The following is a 20,686-nucleotide window of genomic DNA, read 5'->3' as shown; positions in this document are numbered from 1 at the left end:
TACTTTCAAAGAATAATGATCTGGTCACGTACAAGCTTTGGTAACTTCCTAAATAGAACACCGAAATATACATCTTGTTTTCAGACTTAGCACTTCCATTCTGCTGAGCTGCACACGATGTACTCACATATGGAGATCACACCTCTTATTGCAGATTTCCTGCCTTTGGTACCATACACAAAAAGAGACAAAAGTGAGAGTCAATCTTATTTCCTCTTTTCTTGCACACAACATCTAAAGCTGCCTTAACTTTTCATGGCTGTTGGGCTTACATGTCACCACCATGGCTCCTCCTGGTAGAATGCTGTTGTAGAGGAAGTCTGCAGATCTAGTGACTTTAAGAAAACTAAAATAAGCACAAGTATTTTTATCCTACCACCTTTTTTTTTGGGGGGGGGGGGTTGTAATTAGTAAGGACAACATCAATAAATACATGTGAAGTACTTTGCATACTCACAAAGCCCTATACACTTGTTCAGTGTTATTATTGTATGATTCTTTATCAGTGCTTAAGATTGCATTGTTCTTTTAACGCTTTTTTTTTTTACTACTGTAAGTCACCTTGAGTGTCCTTTGTTTAGAAAAGTAGGGCAAAAATGAAAATAAGTAACTCAGTTTTATACTCCAGCGGAAGACTCCTCCAATGTATCCAACAGCTATAACAACTGTATGTCAAACCTGAGGCTTGGTACAAAAATATGAATATACACAGCACATTCAGTCATATAGACTTTAAAGGGAAAAGAGAAGTGTGTGGGAGAAAGATTTCCCAGCTATAAGAAAATAAAAACAAAAATATTGAGTGTGTCAGTGTTTCAGAAGTGTTTATTGTCCCTTATAAAAAGTTGGTAATGAGTGCAACTTTCAGCTTGTTATGTTTGTACATCTTTCAATATTTGCCAGATGACAACAGGTAAGTTTTTCTATTTAAGGATTTAATCCTGCATACTGTTAAGGATGTCTAAGTCCCATGTTAAGGAAATCCCTCTGCATAATGGGAGAGTGGAGCAAGCAGTGTAAGCACGCCACTTCCAGCAATGGAAAGGAAGGTTAAAACAGCAGGCACACTGTGCTATTAAAGAACTGTAGAGCCTAAACTTCAATACGCCTCTCCTCAGTCACATGCATTCAAACTACCCATTATAGCAGCAGATACATTTGCTTAAATCTGAGCCTGCCCCATCTCAAACAAAGCACGGAAGGAGTGTGATGGCCTGATTTTTTTAAGCAAAAGGAGCACATACATGAGGAGTATGTCTCTCCCGCTGCCCATGACTTAAATCTGGGTAATCTGTTACCCCATGTACCTGTTTCCTCAGCCAAGAGAACATGAGTGGGAGAAAAAGCGGTAGGCAGGCAAGTGGTGGTTGCAGGGTGAGTTCAGTTCTCCTCACCCATCCACATTTTTGCTCTAAAAATCAGAAAATCAGACCATATCACCATTCCACACACACGTGTATGTCGCATACATGGACACATGTGCACACACACAAAATAAATGATCGGGGTACACCCAGATTTTAAAAAATGGGTCCACTGCCATTATATGTCCTTTGAAACCCAAAAAGCACCTATTTCTATGTTTTTGTACCGCAAATCTATGTATTTTACATCCATATAAATCTATCTTCCAAATACTATAATTTTGAGAATATCAAAATTCACTACATGCTACCTAAATGCCACCATCATCAACCATCTCCTCTGCTATTGGTATTACTGCAAATCAATTAAAAACTTAAAAATTGGTTTTTGATCATCAGTGGTGTTTTATCTGTATCTTGAATTATTCTTCCACCTTTGCATTCCTAATGATATAAACAATGCCTGCAAATTAAAAACTGGAAAACTCCCTAAAACTTCTTAACGATGATGATTTAGCTGATGTCAATTGATATTTCAGGTCTCAAAATGGAGTTGTCTGACCAATTATTTCTGTTCTCCAGAAATATTTGCTGCAGCCTTAATTTACAAGCAAAGTCAGTCATTCAAATAATGGACTATAGTCAGGGGGATTCTTCGTCTGTCTGCAAGGTTCCAGTAGCAATTCTCCGCCAGAGGATGTGATTATTTCCTCCTAGAAAGACAAAATAAATGATATCAGCACTATGAACAGTGACCATGTTGATGAGGAATATGACAAAGTCCAATCTTACACACACAATGCTACATACACTATCTGACAGCCCAATCCTATTATGGATTGGGCACACAGTGTTCTGTTGGCAGTCATTTCCCAAGAGGCAGCAGTGCTCCACCACTGCTGACAGACTCTGCCACACCCACCGGAAAAGGTCATGCCTGCACCAGGGGCAGGGTGTGGGCGGGAAGCGGGCACAACAGGGCATGGTGTGGGGAGGAACAGTGGTGGGGAGGCTGCAGGAGAGGTGGATTTGGCAGCAATGATTTGTGATGGATCCTATCTCCACTTTTGCAAGTCTCCCCCCCCCCCTTGTCTCTCCTCAGACTTGTGCCAGATACAGAGCTGGTGCAGGTCCAAGAAGTGAAAGGCTTATGGAGGAGTAAAGGGAAATCACTTTCCCCTCTGAAGCCTCCTGATCAGCTCCCCGCCCCCCCCCCCCCAGTTGGAGACAACGTGCCTGTTTTCAGCATGGCTACACCAGCAAGTGCAAGGAAAGGATATGATAGTGCTCCAAGATTGGGCTCCATTGAATTCGGTGAGACTTACTTATGAGTAGACATATATAGGAGTGTTCTGCAGACTTACTCCTGAGTAAAGACATTGAGGTTCACGCTGTAAGGAGCTTTGACAGTTGAAATTAAACTCAGAGGAAGGATGGGGGAGATATAAGCATGCTTTTCCATAAATATATTTGGAATGTAGATCTTCATAATTAATTGTCCTGCCCGCTAATAAATCAGACAAGATTATCTGTATGGAATGAACACCCACATGAACATCCAGACGACAGCTGAACTATGTGATCAATAGGCTGGTATACTGTATCTGTTACTGGACTGCACTGCTTCGAAGAGACGGGACAAGTGTTAGAATGCACTCCTGCATAGAAAATTTCCCTGCACACAGAAAACTAGCATGTCACAGAGAAGGCTAACAGGAAACTTTAAGTGCATGGAGGATCCCTCATCTGCAGTTTGAAAGTGTACAGTCCAATGCTGGAAAGATACATAATTTGGAACTACTGATCAGGCAGCTCTTAATATGTGAATCAAATTTCCATTCCTTTGGCAGTAAACAAATAAACATGGTGTGTGGGTGGGGAGAATGGCTAATCATCCAAGCAGGCACACGCCAGTGTAAAGAGATTTGCTATTCCTCGTACATACGCTTGCAATTGTTTACTTCCTATTCATCTGGGAAGCATGACTGTGCACTAGGAAATAGCCTTACTTTTCTCCATGTGGTATTAATTACACATAAATGTATCAAATTATCTTATTTCCATTCATCATTGTCTTGCGTAGCAGCTTCTTTTCCTCTGCCAGCTCCTCACCCTTTTTTATGTAAGTTCTGTTGCCTGCTGCATGTTTGTCATTGAATCATTTGTGTCGAGATCATCTGGTGCTGGTACATAAACAGCAATCATTTGAAACATTTAAAAAATGGGTCTAGTTTCTCCAGCCTTAGCTTCCAAGCCATTATTCATTGAAGAAATGATTTCTTGCCATGTCTGGCAAGGCATAGGAAGATTCCTCAAGGGAAATGAAAAAGTTGGGGTTTTTTTCCCCTTCTATTTGGGATTTTTAAAAAGAATATTCACCAAAGCAAAATCAGAGATCAGAAAAAAACAAGAGTTATAAGGCAAAGGGTATGACCTATTGAAATCAACAGTAATACCCTTATCGATTTTCATGGAGAAAGAGGGTATCCTATGTCAGGAGATATCAAGCTTTGCCAAAGGTTACTTAAGAGACTTCATGTCTCTATAGATTCTACGTAAAAAGAGGAAAGGTTCTAACAGCTCAGTCCTAACATGCCCTGGAGCAGGCAAGCCAACTAGCCTGCGCTGCATCCAGAGAAGGGCTGGGCTGGGTTGCAGCGCAACTGAGAATAAGGGGAACGCATTCCCCTTACCCCATGCCGTGCGGCAGCTGCCCCATGGGGCTACTAGGATCTGCGCCATCTAAAGAGGTGGTGCATATCCGATCGGCCCGGTGTAAGGCTGGGCCACCAGGGAGGGGTGTTAGGATGCAGCATGTGCCAGATCCTGGCTCCACCCCCCTCCCGGGCTCAGTCCTCCCACTGGCCTGACACCCACCCTTCCCCGCTCCAGAACGCCCCCAGAATGCCCTTCCCCCACCCTCAAGACCCTTGCACTGGCTTGACTCAGTGGGCACAAACTCACCATTCTGCTGGCACAGCAGCACTTGGCCTCCCGACTCCTGAGGTGTCACAGCCAGGATAGCGCAAGGGACTTGCGCTGGTCCCAAGAACTCATCTGGATTTTGCTCTAAGTATATTCACAGTGTATTGGACATTGCCATTCTGGTGCAACAATCACGATAGCAAGTTGAACAATTGCAGTCTGGATTATATGTTTGACTCCAAGCTTGCACTATGGGTCTATGAGCATCTCATGTGGCAGATCATGCAGCGGCAAATCTAGTAAAGCTGATGAACACGCATGCCCATAGTGAACAAATGAAGCTACCTTATACTAAATTAGACCACAGGCAGCCCAATCCTGAGCTGCCCGGAGCAGCCAGGCTTGGCAGCACCGAGAAGGGCTGCTGCCAAATCCTGCATTCATCCCCTTCCCCTGAGTAAGGAAAGCAGCCTCACAATGGGGCTACTCACTTTATGCTCGTGGAGGGCGCGCAGCCCTCCACGAGTGCCCTGGATTCTGCGGAGCACAGGATCTGGCACTTATGCTCCTCCTGCCCACCCCCCGGCACGCCTCCCACCCACCCCCTGGCATGCCTCCCTCTGCCCTCTCTCCAGCCATCCTCCCCCCTCCCTGGAACGCCTCCTCCCCACCCCCATCCACACCCCGCCTCCCATTCCGCTGCTCTGCGGTCCAGAAGACAGCCGAGCCGCGGAAGCTGAATGACCACCCCGTGCTAGCCCAGAATCAGCCGGTGCTGGGCTAGCATGGGCAGAAGCCCAGCGGTGAGCCCCATAAATGTGCCTTACGGCACGTTTGCGACTGTGGTCGGCGGCATGGCTCTGTGCCGCCAACCACAGGATTGAACTCTGACCTATCAGTTTATTGGAAACACAAAGTAAGCACAGATACTTACTCAAGTCAAAGACTCCATTCAGAAAAACTGAGTAGGAAATGGGTCTAAAGACCCATATTATCCTACAGAGTTTTCAGAGTATGTCAAGCGAAACAGCAGTATGTGCAACATATTTCTATAAAGCAATTTATTCTACCCTGTCTTTTCTTTTTAAATTGCACTGGTTGCTGATTTTTTGCTGTCTCATATGCCCTATCTTCTTAAAAAACAAATTGAATTGAAAAAGAAGACAGCCTCTTGCAGAGATGCTGCAATATGAACAACCTTTAACAACTCAGAATGGACAGCTACCCTTCAGTATATTTGTGTCAGCAGAGTGGCATGGAAGTGGAATGACTCTGATAGGAGCCACTGGCAGAAGAATCATCAGCATTATTCCCACTGATCCTCGTCCTTAGCAACTCTCCTCCACTCCCAAAAGATTCTGATTTTCCATTCTGAGAATCAGAGGTCTAAGGCTGAGATCCTGAACACACTGATCTGGGACCAAGTTCCATTGAACTCACTGTGTGTCTACTTCTGAGTAGGCACACATAGGACCACTGTAAGCATGGTATAGTCTGTGGGAAAACCAGTGATCATGTGCAGATCCAGATTCAGATCCAAATACTATCTACAGCGTCAGTAAATTCTTGTTACCCACTGGGGTTAGGTTCCTGGAAACCCCCATGGATAGTGGGTAGGGAGTCATGATCCTATGGGATTACAGGGAGGGGTAATTACCCTGCCAGCAGTTGAGACCCTCAGAAAGTCAGTGGAGACCCTCAGAATTCTAGCAGAAACCCTGAAAATGGCACCTGCAAATAGCATGGGCCATGATAAACTTCAAAATGGCATAGGATAGTTTCTGAAGTCTCTGCTGGCATTGTGAAGGTATCCATGCCATTTTGAAGCTTCCCGTGGCCATTTAAAAGTTACCCGCACTATTTGTGGGTGCCATTGTGTTCTGAGAGCCGCTGCTGCATTCCGAAGGTTTCTATTGGCATTCTGAATGCAGCTGAGACCTTCAAAATGGCGCAGACAGCTTTAAACTGCTGCCCACGAATAGTATAGAGACCTTGAAAATGGTCTTGAAATGGCACAACGAATAGCTTCAGGATGCCTGCGGATGGCATGGAGACTTTAAGAATACCATGAATAGCTGTGAACAGACCACAAATATAGCAAGGTAAGTGGCAATCCTGCTCCCCGTGAATAAGCAAATCTGTGGGCAGAGAGGATTGACTGTATTTAAAAGGCATTTTGAAACCGACTTAAAGGAACAAGGGCAGGGCTTTTCAAACTAGGGCGTTTTGATGTCCCAGCCTCAGGGCCCTGGCCTCTGCCCCTTACGGGGAGGGGGCAGGGGGAAGGCAGCAATGCAATCCCCAGGATCACGTTGCTAAGGGGGCTGCAGGGACTGGCATTTACTTACTAGTCCCTGTGGCAGCTTCCCATGGGGTGCGGAAAGCCCTGCACGACCCTCCACAGGACTCCCCAGTCTTCAGAAGGTAAAAGTGGAGCGACTGTGCTCCACTTCCGGTCTTGCTGAGGCAGGGCGCGATTGCTCTGCTTTCACTTTCTAAGCTTTGGGGAGCCCTGTGGAGGGTCACACAGGGCTCCCCACACCCAGGAGGCCGCAGTAGGAACTGGTAAGTAAGTGTCGCTGCCTTCCCCTCACCCCCACTGCCTTCCCCGCTCCCCTGCAAGGACTTACTGCAGCCCTAAAACTCCCTGAGTGATAACCACAGAGCTGGGGCACGTTCTATGTCAGCAGATCTCAAACTTTTCAATCTTTGGAGACGATTACAATCCTAAAAGGAGTCTCGGGTGAGCCCCACTGGTGAGTCTAAGAGAGTGCTGGCACAAACCAGGCAGAGGGCAGGTGGGTGCCACTTATGGTGTGCTCATGGAACCCCTAAAGGGGTTTCGGGGAGCCTCAGAGCTCTTAGGAGCACACTTTGAGAAACACTGCTCTACACCATAGTCAAACCAATTCTAATAGCCATTTCTTCACTCCAAGGAAATGTTGACTGTAGTTATGGGGCAAGGCTATGGGCCTAGGGTTACCTCTTGAAGTGTTGATAGTGATGACACTGTTCAGCAGGAAAAACACAGGCCTGATTCAGCAGATGCACTGCAGCCTTTTGCACGCATAAAGCCCAACTGGGGTGGTGGGAAGGATCCACATACAAAAACTACATCTGTCCCTGTAAATTGCCTCATTGGATTGGGGCAGCTGTCTGTAGTGTTTTCTACAACTAAATTCACATGAACTGTGTTTGAAACTTTTTCTAAAAAGCGGATTTAATAACAGAAGCTAGACTGGTTGGTGCCTGTAACTACAGCAGTCTTCTGCTATTACCAGAGCTCGCTCTGACTTTTTTCTGTTATTGCAATGCACTCAGATGGAAAAGGACTGGAGTCAGTGGCTGGGGATATAAGGAAGGAGCAGAATCCCAAGATGACACTGTTAAATCTGTTTCCCTTTTGACCAGACAATTAAGCGAGAACTTACCTGCCCACTTCAGGGGCAAAGCAAGTCCTCTAACAAGCTTGACATAGCTGAAGTCATTGATTTTCCTCATCAGGGGACATCCCAATCTATTTTATTTTGAATGTCAGAGACTAATGGACGTTTTGCTTCTGACAGGTGTCTCTGTGCTTCGTCCCTAGATGGATGAGCTTTTCTTCTGCTCTTATTGCCTATGATGAGCAAGGAGGGAATATGAGAAATATAAAGCTTTGAGTTTAAGCTTCTCCTTTGGAGAATAAAGCAGCAGCTGAGGTTTTTCCCATCTCTGCAAATGGTAGCCATCTCTGAAATCTACAGAGCTCTGCAGCTGGATCTCTAATGGATCTCTAACAATAACTAGATCAGCGTATGCTATGATTTGCAGAAATGCAAAATGTGTTTTTTGGGCAGAGGAATAAGAGTATCTCAGCCTTCAAGCTGCAAGTTTCTAGTCCCTTTGATTGCAAATGTGAGTATGAACCTGTGTGGTCAACTACAGCTCTTGAAATTGCACAAATTAACTTGAAACTGACACAGTTTATATAGGTTGAAGAATTCAGCCTTTCCTGGTGCAGAATTTTAAGATTTTGGATACAAGGCATTGACTATGCTCTGCATATTCTATTTTCCATCTTTTTCTTGTAGAAGCACTAGTTCCGATGGAAAACATCTCTCTAAGCATTGCAAATAACTGAGCGCTTTCCTGCCTAATCTATCCCATGAGGGGAAATTTCTCAGAGGAGACAAACAGCCAGATCCTATGCATGTCTACTCAGAAGTAAGTCTCAATGAGTTCAATGGGACTTACTACCTATTACTAAGGATAGGGACTTAAGTCCTATGGGTCATAAGTGTGCATAGGATTGCTGCCAAAATTTCTTTCACCCTGCCTGCCTGCCTAGCTAGTCACCACTAGACTTCAACAGTTTAATGGGCTACGCTTTGCACGCATAATATCCCCAGTTCCCAGCAACTCAGGTAGCAGGGAAGACTAAACTTTAGCTTGAAGACTTGGAGAGCCACTCCAGTTCGACTGGAAAGAATTGGTCAATATGAAGCAATGGTCTATGAATAAAGCAATTCCATGTGTTCATAGATGCAGTAGAGCATCTGGATCAGGTGTGTGCTTTCAATGTACACCCATTTTAAAGAGCGACATAACTCCTCAAAGGGCACACGGTGGCTTCTTGGGAAAATGTCAGCTTCTCCCCCAGCACAGGTGCTTCATAACAGCAGCCTCTTAATGTCTTCTGATGAAGTGAGAGATAAGACCACAGTGGCTGCTGACATTCTTTTCCTGCACCTCCTGTATCTCTGCTGGCAAGCAGGACTCCCAGTGTGCCCCATACCAGGTGAGGGATGAAAATGGGAACAGGTGGACATAGGTGTGGCTTATTTTCTCTTATTTCATTGAGCTACATAAAGGTCTATGTCCAGTGATGGGCTTGCAAGGTGGCAAGTCCTATAATATCTGAGTCATGTGTATCTTTTAACTGGAATAAGAACTGGGATTTTTAATTGTGACAGAAGCCACCTGATGCCGAGCCTCTATAAAAACAAGTTTTTTACATTATAATGCGTGGACATACTATTACTTTTCTTTCTGGTGGTCTCATTTCCAATTACATAACCCCTCAATGAGTTATTCATCTCTCAAGTTCAATTATTAATCTCCACATCACACGTAATACCTTGTGGAAATCAATAAGGTCCGTGAGTGTTGCATGCCGGTTGGGATCCACCCCTAAGAAGCTGTAGTAATCTCCAGAGGCATCCACCAGAAAATGTTTGAAACCACTTTGATGGCGATAGGACAGGGCATAGCCCCAGATCTTCTCGCTGACCCGTACCAGGAACGCTCCCTCCGATTTGTTCAGCAGCAGCCCTTCTGCTTCCTGGCGACTGATTATTCCTGCTCCAAACAAAGCAAAACCAGTGTCAAGTATTGAGTGGTTCCCAGAACGGGGAAGTTCTACCAATACCACTTGTGGTACTTCACAGTATGGCAGGTGGTACTTCACCCCACTGCCTTGATGACCATGTGACACTGCTCTGCTTGACCTGACTCCACTGGAAGTGGGGATGGCTGGGGCAAAGATGCACCGGGGGCAAGATGTGACTGTACAGCTCTGTGGCCCTTCAAAGGATGCACAGGTTGGAGAAGGAGGGTGCAGAGCAATGGAGGAATCAGGAGGCAGTAGCAAGTGAAGAAGATCTCCCTCACTGTAGGGACAACTGTGGGGCAAGCCACCCATCCCTGTGCACTAGTACCATCTTAGGCCTGGCATTTTCCATCTGCAGAGATGTATAACCGCCAGCTTTCATCAAGGCATGTAAATACAGAATTGCGAAGGGTCTACCAATTATTAATTCATTCCACAAGTGCGCAGGAACTATTTAGATGTGCATAAATCGGGTGGTGGAGTATTTGCAAGGCAGGCTGGAACAGACTGCTTTAGAACCCCCATGTGACAAATTGTGTGAAGCTGTATCGTTAGTACCTAATACAATGTGCCATGTGCCAAGAAGGATTGGACTAGAAATAAGCTCTCTGTTTGTTAAGGTAAGCATTCGAGTCTCTGCCTCTTAGGTACTTGGGATTACCCTCTGTAGATATGCAAACAAAAAAACTACCAGTGTTTTTTCAGTGTTTCCTTTTACCAATGGTTGTTACCTCTGCTAGAGAGCACAGACGGATTAGGCCTGTTTGTTCTCTGCTAAGAGTGTTGCATTGGCCAGAGTTGTGCCATCAATTCACAGAAAGCTGTGGGTGGGAGTCTTTTAATGGCTGGCATTCTTCTTGATAACCTTCCAGTTCTCTAATGGCGCTGCTCTCATTAGGGGGCGTATACTTGTCGATCAGGCAAACTGTGTTAAAATAGCATGCAATGCTATCCATACAGGGCAAATGTCAAACAACTGTAAAAATCACACAAATGGCCTTAATAGCCATATAGTTCAACTCCATTATACTGAGGGCTGGTGCCAATATTACACAATTTAACTCTTGAGTGACTTCAAAGAGAACAGCTGACTGTATTTGCTAGAAACAGGCCTTCAAAGTGGTGGGTAGAGAAGGCTAGCAATGATAGTCCAGAAATAACAGTAGTGTACCTGAAGCAGTTGTCTCATACGGTAGGCTCATGGGGAAAATGGAAAAGGGGGGGGGTACTGTAACATTAAGAGAAGACTGAAGTTTTTCTCATGCTCTAAATTATACTTCTCTGCTACATAGCTAATACTTTAAATGTTTATGTTACCTAAAAAACAAAAACTAAGTAAGCACCATTCTTTCTTCATTTTTATGTACACATTGTGTTGCGTATATATCTGTTACTGTGAAACCCAGAGCTGTCAGGACCCCAGCAGGGTGTAGGCTTTCTTAGCCAGAGCCCTGCCATTTCTCTTTAGAAATTCTGTTCTACTGAAGTCGTGCTTGCAAACTTCTTGTGTACTAGGCTAAAGCAACCTGATAAGAGCTTGGGGGAGGTTGCTGAAATTTTACAGTTAGGCACACAGGGGAGATTCAGAAGAAAGCAAGGCCATTTATACAGGTAAATCTTGACCCAAAAATTAACCAGTGTGAGGATCAGCCCCTACCTTTTGGGAAACTCCTCTCTCTACCCACTGAGTCACCCCAATGGGACAAAAGCCAACAGTAGAAAGGGAAGGTGGAGGTCTTGGGCAAGATAAGTATAAAAGAAACTTGCAACTCAGGCTTGGAGTCTCTCTCCTTCCATCTCTTGAGTCCTGCCCTGAGGTTGAAAATGCCATCACTTCTGTGGCAACAGTCAGGCCTGATAAAAACTCCCTATGGGTGCAATCCTAACCCCTTTCCAGTACTGACATAAGGGCAGTGCAGCTCTGAGGTAAGGGAACAAACATTCCCTTACTCTGAGGAGGCCTCTGTGAGTGACACCCAACTGCAGGATGCAGCACACGTCCCATTGGCACTGCTATGCCAGTGCTGGAAAGCACTGACAAGGGGTTAGGATTGTTCCCTTAGTCTTATATCTCTGTACGTGTGCATGCGCATGCTTGTCTCTGAGGCTGCAAAAATCACTCTGGCAAGACTTTTTATTGTTTAACAATTCGGTGTGCTCCGTCTCAACAATTCTGCGTGCTCTGCAGCTTGCTGATGATTTTGAAATCGAGCATATTTCCTTCTCACCCACACAAGTGCTATCTTATCTGGCTTCCTCTCTGCTCACAGAAGCTGGCCACTTCTGTGTAGGCACATGGAAGCTGAACTCCCTTGGCTACCCTAGGGCCTGTTTCTAAGAAGGTCATCCTGGTCATGAAGTGTGGCGATGCTGCAGGCCCATCTACTGTCTCCGCTTGTTCCTCATCATGCTTCCAGTTGCCAGGTGGGGGAAGGACATAGATATGGCATTCCCCCATGGCTTGCTTGTAAAAAAAACCATGGGTTGCTTATAAGATGTCCAGCAAATGTTTTACAGTTATTGTCATCAATAAAAGTCAGGAGCCACAGACTCCTAGGTGAGATTGGTTTGGATGAGATTAATGTTATAAGTGACCCTTTTCTTTTGTGTATTGTGTAGCCCTGGACTCTGCCCCCTTAAGGGGTGCAGGCAGGGGGAAGACAGCGATGCAATCCCCAGGATCGCGTCACTAATGGGGGCGCAGGGGCTGGTATGTACTCACCAGTCCCTGCAGCAGCCTCCCAGGGGTGCAGGAAGCCCTGCACAACCCTCCACAGGGCTCCCTGAGCTGTAGGAAGTGAAAGCGGAGCGATCCCACTCCACCTCCGGTTTGCAATCGTTTCAATTTCTGGAGCATGGGGAGCCCTGTGGAGGGTCGTGCAGAGCTCCCCGCAACCCCTGGGAGGCTGCTGCAGGGACTGGTAAGTACATGCCAGTCCCTGCACACACCCCTCCATGGATGCAATCCTGGGGATTACACCGCTGCTTTTCCCCCACCCCTGTCCCTTAAGGGGGAAGAGTCCAGGGCCCTCAGGCTGGGGCATCGCAACACCCCAGGCTGAGAACCACTGCCCTTGCGTTTTGCTGTGTCAAGTCATAATCATCCAAATCCTGCATGGAACCTACCATTATCAAGGCTGGAAGGCCTGACTTCTGGAACAGAACTATAACTGTGCTTCATGTTTCCTTCCCTTTTTCTCCAGGTCCTTCTGGTCTTCTTCTTCTTAGCTTAAGGACCAGGACTTTAACTCTGTTCCTGCTTAAGGCACAGCAGGCCTGGCCATGCTGTGTCCTCCTTGAAGGAATCCTTTGTGAATAATTCCCTATGCCATCTCCCTTGCCCACGAGGTGGTGGTGGGACAGAACTCATCTGGTGTTACGTTGCCCTGGTTGCTAGGTCGCGCACTTCCACAGGAGGAACTATTGCTCCCATGGTGACTGCAGAACCTTGAAAGAGCAACAGTTCAAAGCAGCAGTACCAGGAGCATCTAAGACTGGTGCAAGGACATTTTACATAAGTATCTCCCAAACCATTATCAGTCACCACAACCTTTAATTTTAAAAAAGGTATTAGGCATAGCATGTTTTTATTTCCTTTCCTGTCAGCACCTTGGAGGCCTGTTGTCAGAAAGAAAGGTGAGCAATAAATATTGTTATTTTTAAATAATGAAATAAATAATGCTGATAATTGCTTCAAAAGAAGCACATTCACATAGCAAATGAATTACAGAAAAAAAAATACTTTCAGAACTGTTCAGTAGCCCTTTGTTTCTCTGGCTGTTTAATCCTGCACAACTTTTGTCCTCACAGTCTTTGGCCTTTTTTGTCCACCTTTCTGTGTAATCCCATTGGCTATGGCAAACCATTTAATTTGTTGCTACTTCAAATGTCTGACCAGCCCCCATTCCATATGGTTAGGAAAATTAGTACTGTACACATGTTCTCCCCCCCCCCCCGCCAAGCTGGGTAAAAGTTGCCTAATTGTATGTAGGTGGGGATTCATTCAATCTGCCCCTCCGTATGCAATTTACTAACTCAGGTAAGATCTTTGCCTGAGACCTTGTAGAGTCGCCACCCTTCAGAATAGACAATACTGGACTAAATGGATCACTGGGCTCATTCTGTGTCAGGCACATCATTATAGTTCAGTGGTTCCCAAAATCTGACTCATGGTAAGTCTTTGCAGGGGAAGGGGATGACAGTGACACAATCCCCAGCACTGCGCCACTGCCGGGGACAGAAGGGGGTTTACTTACATAATTGAGCATTGGCCTCCGAGGGGTGTGGGTAGCCCCATGGATGGCTCTGCAGGGCTCACCAAGCCTCTAAAATGCTAAAAATTGCCATCGGAACCCACTTCCAGTTTGCGATCACAAAACCAGAAGTGGGTTCCAATCACAATTTGGAGTCTTGGGGAGTCCTACAGTGGCGTCTGTGGGGCTCCCCACATTCCCCCCCGAGGCCGTTGCTCACTTACTTAAGTAAACCCCCCTTCTGACCCCAGTAGCAGCACGACCCTGGGGATAGGTAAGAATTTATACATAGAGTGACACTCTTATTTGTTTTAATCCTGGTTAGTCCCCCAAATGTGGTATTGAATTCTTGGGCAGCTGCTTACTCTTTTAATTTTTTTGTTTGTTTTTGCTCTCCAGATACTATCTGCAGAATACCTATCTACATTTCCTACTTTCTGCCTTCACACCTCTTTTTTTAAACTTAGTATCTACCATTCATTTGCCTACCGTGTATTAATTAGCACCAGAGAAACTCTCAGCCTCCCTGTTTTGAAAAAGAACAGAACAAAACTGTACTGTTCTCATGACAACAAGAAGCAAATAGAGGTGGGGGAAAACTCACCCAAGTATTGCTGCTCACTTCAGGAGGGTTATTGAAAAATCAACAACAACATATGTGAGAAAACCCTGCTTGAACATTTGAAAGGGTTTGAACTCAAGTCAAGTAACTTGGCTTTCCCTCCTTCTCCCCTGAAACTCCTGAATCATTGATGCTTTTCTTGGCTTATTTCGGATATTATGTTAATTGTGGAGATCGGGAGAACTGACATTTCCCCTCATATCGCTCCCACAGATTTCTTATAACCATTTTTGCTGTGTTCATTTTAAAAAATACACACAGGACTGCTAATTGGGTAAGAGGCACTTTTTCAAGTGGGTGCTCCTTTTTTTAGCAGGGGGAGAGTAACTGGCCCACCTCACCCCAGCACTGTCTGTTTTAGTGGCTGTCTGCTGGTATTCTTTTTGCATCTTTTTAGATTGTGAGCCCTTTTGGGACAGGGAGCCATTTAGTTATTTGATTTTTCTCTGTAAACCGCTTTGTGAACATTTAGTTGAAAAGCGGTATATAAATACTGTTGTTGTTGTTGTTGTTGTTGTATGTGCAACTTGTTTAAAAAAGTAGGATGAGTATGGTCTAAGCCAAAGCAGCCTTTTTCATTTCATTTTCACTATTAAACAGTTTAGTGATACCTCCCATAATGCTGCTTTCTTCAATACAGATTTGTTACAGCATTCTTTGGCTTTGCATGACTGACAGCTATTGTAGCCAATGGGATTGGTGCTATCTAGGAAGCGCAAGGCCAGTAAGTGCCGGTTTCCTGTCTTGTCTTTAACTGTGAGCGCAATTCTAAGATTGCACTGCCCTGGGCCGGCATAAGTCTCTTACACCAGCTCAGGAGTGTGGCAAATCACCGCGATGTTTGGGGAGGGCGTTCTGGGAACATTCCGGGGCAGGTGAGGGCAGGCGGTGAGCAGGTTGCAACATTACTCAGGGTAACGGGAATTAATTCCCCTTTCCCTCAGCTGCGCCACAGTCAGCCCCAGCCCTATTCTGGATGCAGCGCAGGCCTGTTGGTCTGCCTGCCTCCAGGCAGGTTAGGATTGGGCTATGTGTCTTTTTCATAGAACACTTGAATTTTCAGTAATGACTCCCACACATTAGATATCAAGGGACTGTATGGAAGCTTTGACTAAGATTGGACTAGCCAGTTCCTTTGCTGCCCAGATCTAAATCCAAACACATTCTGGAGGCTTTTGCACAGCTGTGCCTGAGCAATGAATAGTATTCAGGGCTTGGTTGAACAGTAGACTAACACTTTTGATTTGTGTGTGATTTGCCAATCTGTTTGACTTGAGGTTCTTCTTCCCTGAACATACACATTTCAACACAAAAATCAAAACGCATCAGAAGGTGTCAGCTCACTTCGCCTGCTTTCTGTTTGTTTCCACTTAATGTGTCAGAGGCACTGCTGTATCTATTATTGTTGCTTGTACTTATTTTTGTGGACAAAATACAATGTTTGCTCATTATAGTCTCAAGTTTTGTCAGTATTTACAGATTTGTCCCAAAGGATTGTTAGATCAGCACCTTCTAAGAACAGATAAAGTGTGTATCTATAGTAGCAACATCATTATTACTATTGTCAGTTCTAAATTATATCAAAACTTCTAATGTTTAAAATGGTTTCTAGCCTATTTTATGCTCTCCCAAAAATCCTGTGAAGAAGATCTCCACTGGGGAACTGAGTTTAAAGCAGTGGTTCTCAACTCTCTGGGAGAGTTTGAGAGCCTGTAAGTCTTTGCTTAAGGGGCATGGGGTAGACAGCAATGCAATGCCCAGCATTGCGCTGCTGTGGAGGGGCGCAGGAGCGCACTTCCACTCACCTCCACCTGCAGCAGCCTCCCGGGGGTCGGAGGAGCCCAGCGCCAGCCTCCACAAGGCTCTCCATGCAGAACACAATCGCGACCACTTCCTGTTTCTTGATTGCAAAACTGGAAGTGGTTGCAATCGCGTTCTGCAGGGGTCTGTGCTGCGTGGAGAACCTTGCTGAGGCTGGCGCCAGGCTCCTCCAACCCCCAGGAGGCTGCTGCAGGTGGGGGTGAGTGGAAGCGCATCCCTGAGCCCTGATCAGAGGCGCAGGGGATTGCGTCCCTGCCTTCCCCACTACCCACCCCTTAAGGAGGCAGAGCCCAGAGCCCTCAGGCTGGGGTGACACAACGCCCCAGTTTGACAACCACTGGTCTAAGGCTAAGTTTAACCAGTGTTGACCACCATGGTTATTGACTGGACTCATGTAATAAAATTAAATTGTTCTAACTTTGTGCAGAGCCATCCAAGAAAGAATTCTTATCTGGAAAAAAAATTCTACATTTCATTTCAAAATTGTATCCTGTCTTTCTCATATGATCCAAGATGACTTAGAATCAAACAACTCAAAATCACAAATAAACAAAAAATATCAATTAAAATACAAGACTAAAATCCAAAAACTAATAGCAGCAAAAATCCTAAATTAAATCACACAACAAATGAAAAGAAAGCTATACCAGCAGGCAGTATCAGTGCTGATGGGCAAAAATGTGTCAGAAAAGGTGGGTCTTTATCCACCTCCAAAAGACTGGCACTGAAGGGGTCTGTTGCATCTTCTGGACTAAGGAGTGCCACATGGTGAGAGCCACCATGAAGAAGGCCCTCTTGTGAGTCACCATCAACCACATCTTCAAGGAAGGCAGGAACTGCTAGAGTCCTGCTAGAAGAGCAGTGCCCAACCTTTTAGGTACAGCAACTTGTTGGGACTCCCCTAAGACCTAGGGCCAGAAGTAACGTCATTGAGCAGGAAAACAGGAAGTGACAGGGAGTGACAGACTACTGGCAGGGCAGTAAGCAATAGCATTAAACAGGAAATGAAGTCATTGTTGATAATAAATCACACCTTTTGAAAGTCGAAAGAACTCCAAATCCTTTTAAAATGTTCTGAACGCTTTGTCTCTAAGTGACCTTTGAGTTTTGAGTTCAGTGATTGATTCGGCACTGAGAACAACATTGCACAGAACACACTGTGGCTTCTCTATGCCATTGCTGATCAAGTTGGTAAAGCCAGACTGTAGATAGCCTTTAGAGTATTTATATTCCTCTTTCCCATACGCTGAGACTCACCTAGGCATGCACAGGGAAGTCATGACTTGCCCATTCAGGCTGCAATCCTAACCACACTTTCCTGAGAGTAAGCCCCATTGAACTAAATAGGGCTTACTTCTGAGTAGACCTGGTTAGGATTGTGCCCTCAGAGAGAGACTGGGGAGAGACTTCACCACATGCACATGTATCTTGACCATAAGACAAGCTCAAGGCAAGGCTAGTTTCCTCTGCAGCCAGAAGCATCAAGTAGAATAGGGAAGCCTCTTCCCTAGCCAGAAATTCCCACTGTTCCCAACTGCCAAGTTTTGCAAAACTAGTTTGCAAAGGGGCCCCAGCAGGTCAGGGAGAACAATATCTTTCATAAAGATAGTAAAGAAAGCATATTTGCCACCAAATGATCACAAAGGATCGCTCCAAAAACAACAGCTAATGCTCAGGCTCTCACTGTCCCTCTCCCCATCTCACGTTCTCACTAATCACGTTCTAATGCTCTGCCTGTCAAGGTGGTTCTTCAAAAGACACTTCCAAGATGGTGGTCCCCAGCTTTTCAAGATGGTAGCACCAATCTCTCCACAACCTCCTGAAAATCGACTTGTCTTGGGGGTCAAGATCCACAGGCTTGGAACCAATGAGCTAGAACAGTGGTTTTCAATATTTTTCATGACACCAACCAACCAAATAAATAAATAAATAATGAGGCTGGGGACCGCAGAGACCATCTTGCCCCCTCCCAGTATCCTATCTGCCTACCCCCACCCCCATTATCACCCACTTCTGCACTTTAATGCCCTCCAAGCACTGTTCACCTTACCCAAATATTCTTATTAGAACAAAAAAAGTGACCGTGAAGCCTGGCACTAGTGGAAGCTATTTTAGAACAATTGCTAAGAATCTGAGCGGAACTGGGACACAATCTCCTGGCACCTGAAGGGGTATATCAGATGCCTCCCCCCCCCCTTTACCTGGTGGTGCTCAGTGGTCTTCAACCTTTTTCATTCCTGTACGTTGCTGCAACCCCACAATCGAGGCTTCATTAGGGTTCTGACCCCAAGGTTGAAGAACACTGCGCTAAAAGATCATACAGGACAGGACAGGCAGACTCATATCAGGATTGGTGGTCCCCAAGATAAATTTTATTAGGCTGTGGAAGGCATTAAAGATCATAAACAGCACCTTGAATCACACCCAGAAACATACTGGTAACCAATGCAGCTGCATTTGCAGCACTGTTATATCATCATATCATTGGGTCCTTGTTAGCCACTGCACAGCTGCACTTTGTACGCTCTGAAGTTTCCAAATTGTTCATGAGCAGTTGTATGAAAAGAACATTGCAGTAATCCAGTGGTTCTCAAACTGGTGGGTTGCGACCCACCAGTCCGTGTAACACTTCCCCCGTTCCTTTAAGGGGTGGGGGAAGGGAAGGGAGGCAGCGACGCAATCCCCAGGATCGCATCGCTAAGGGGGGCGAGGGGGGTGCTTTGCACTTACTTCAAGAAGGCAGGGCTGCAGCAGGCTGAAGGAGGTGCGGGGAGCCCTGCGCAGAGCTCCCCAAGGCTTGCAACATTCACTAAAAGCGGGCACAGAGCACTTCCGTTTTGCAGGAGGTGCTTTGCACCCGCTTTTGGCAAACGTTCCAAGCCTTGGGGAGCACTGTGCAGGGCTGCCCAGGGCTCCCTGCACCTCCTGCAGCCTGCTGCAGTCCTGCCTACATTATGTGAGTGCAAAGCACACACCCCCCTCGCTCCCCTTAGCAACATGATCTGGGGGATCCGGGGGATTGCATCACTGCCCTAGCCCCTCCCCTGCAAGAACTTACTGAGGGAGTAAAGCTCCCTCAAAGTTTGAAAACCTCTGCAGTAATCTATACACAAGGTAACTAACCATTACAAGATCTGATTCAGACAGGAACAGGCACAGAGGCTGCATGAGTCTTAGGCTGAGTTCCTGGGCACATTTACCTGGATGCAAGTCCCACTGAATTCGACAGGACTTACTTCTGAATTGATATGCACAGAACTGTGCTGTAAGCTGAGCATAAACAACACAGGGTTAAGGCCTGGTCCAGGAGCATTCCCAAGCTACATAGCGGAACCTAGCTAAAAACAGGCTGACACACTGAAACCACCCCAGCAGGTCTCCACATCAGGAGAATATCTGTCTTGTCCAGATTTCATTTCAGCTTGTTTGCTCACATCCAGGCCTTTGCTGATTCCAAACACCAATTCAGACCTGCCTGAGCTTCCCCAGCAGCCAAAGACAAAGTAAATCAAGACATCTGGTGCTGGAAACGGAACTGCTCAAAGGATGCACCATCTGCTGGTACTGCAGATGGAAATCACAGAGCCACTAGCAAGAAATAGCACCAGACATGCTTGTACTGCTGGTAGCAAAAGCAGCTTCCTGTTTGTGTCTGGAAACAAGCAACAAGGATTCTTCAGCAGGAATAAAAAGTGAAACAAATCAAATCTTCTCAGGACATGGAATTTATAAGGTAAAAAGGGGCACTGAAACATTTGCTGTAAGTTCAAGGGTGTGAAGGATGAAGGAGAATTCCCATGGTACATGTGGGCAATTGCTAGAAGAGTGTGTTACTAGCAGTGTTTTGTTTTTTTAATGTAACAGGAAAAACAATCATGTGCAGGGGTCCTGTGTAGTGACCAATGGCACTGCTGTATAATTCAGCAGGGAAAGAAAATGCAGGCAAGGGTGAAAAGAAGGATTTACTGTATTTAGTTCCAAAGGGAACTCAAAACCGGGGCCTAATTTATCTGGCTCCCTCACACCTTATATTTGACAAGGGGCTCTATGGCTAAGATGAATGCACTGTACATCCCTGGGGAAAATGGTTTGAAGGAGGAGAAATGAGGAGAGAGGAACTCTGTAGGAAAAGAAGGGGCACAGCAAGAAAGGGGGAACTGTAGTGAGGGAGAAGGGACATAGGACGATTAGATGGGCTTCCCAGTGGAACCCAGGAGAGAGCACTGTGGGTTTGGAGGGAAGGGAAGGAGGAAAAAAGAGAGGACACACCACACATCACCTGTAAAAGGACAAGAAGGCAATCAACACAAAGCATGCAGTCAATGTGACT

The 20,686-nt window shown here is 45.7% G+C and overlaps 1 protein-coding gene across 1 annotated transcript in view; it reads right to left on the bottom strand.

Moving 5' to 3' along the window:
* Nucleotides 1-1,984: 1,984 nt before the first annotated feature.
* Nucleotides 1,985-20,686, bottom strand: part of SH2D4B (SH2 domain containing 4B) — a 110,833-nt gene continuing 92,131 nt past the window's right edge. Inside the window, exons 7-8 of the mRNA XM_066622111.1 lie at nt 9,409-9,629; nt 1,985-2,077 (exon numbers count right to left, since the gene is read on the bottom strand). Of these exons, the coding sequence (XP_066478208.1) occupies nt 1,985-2,077; nt 9,409-9,629 (314 nt within the window). The remainder of the gene's footprint in view (nt 2,078-9,408; nt 9,630-20,686) is intronic.

Source organism: Tiliqua scincoides, chromosome 3 (genome assembly GCF_035046505.1).
Source record: "Tiliqua scincoides isolate rTilSci1 chromosome 3, rTilSci1.hap2, whole genome shotgun sequence".
NCBI lineage: Eukaryota > Metazoa > Chordata > Lepidosauria > Squamata > Scincidae > Tiliqua > Tiliqua scincoides.
Note: the sequence above shows the minus strand (reverse complement) of the source record. Positions and strands in the feature narration are given on the sequence as shown.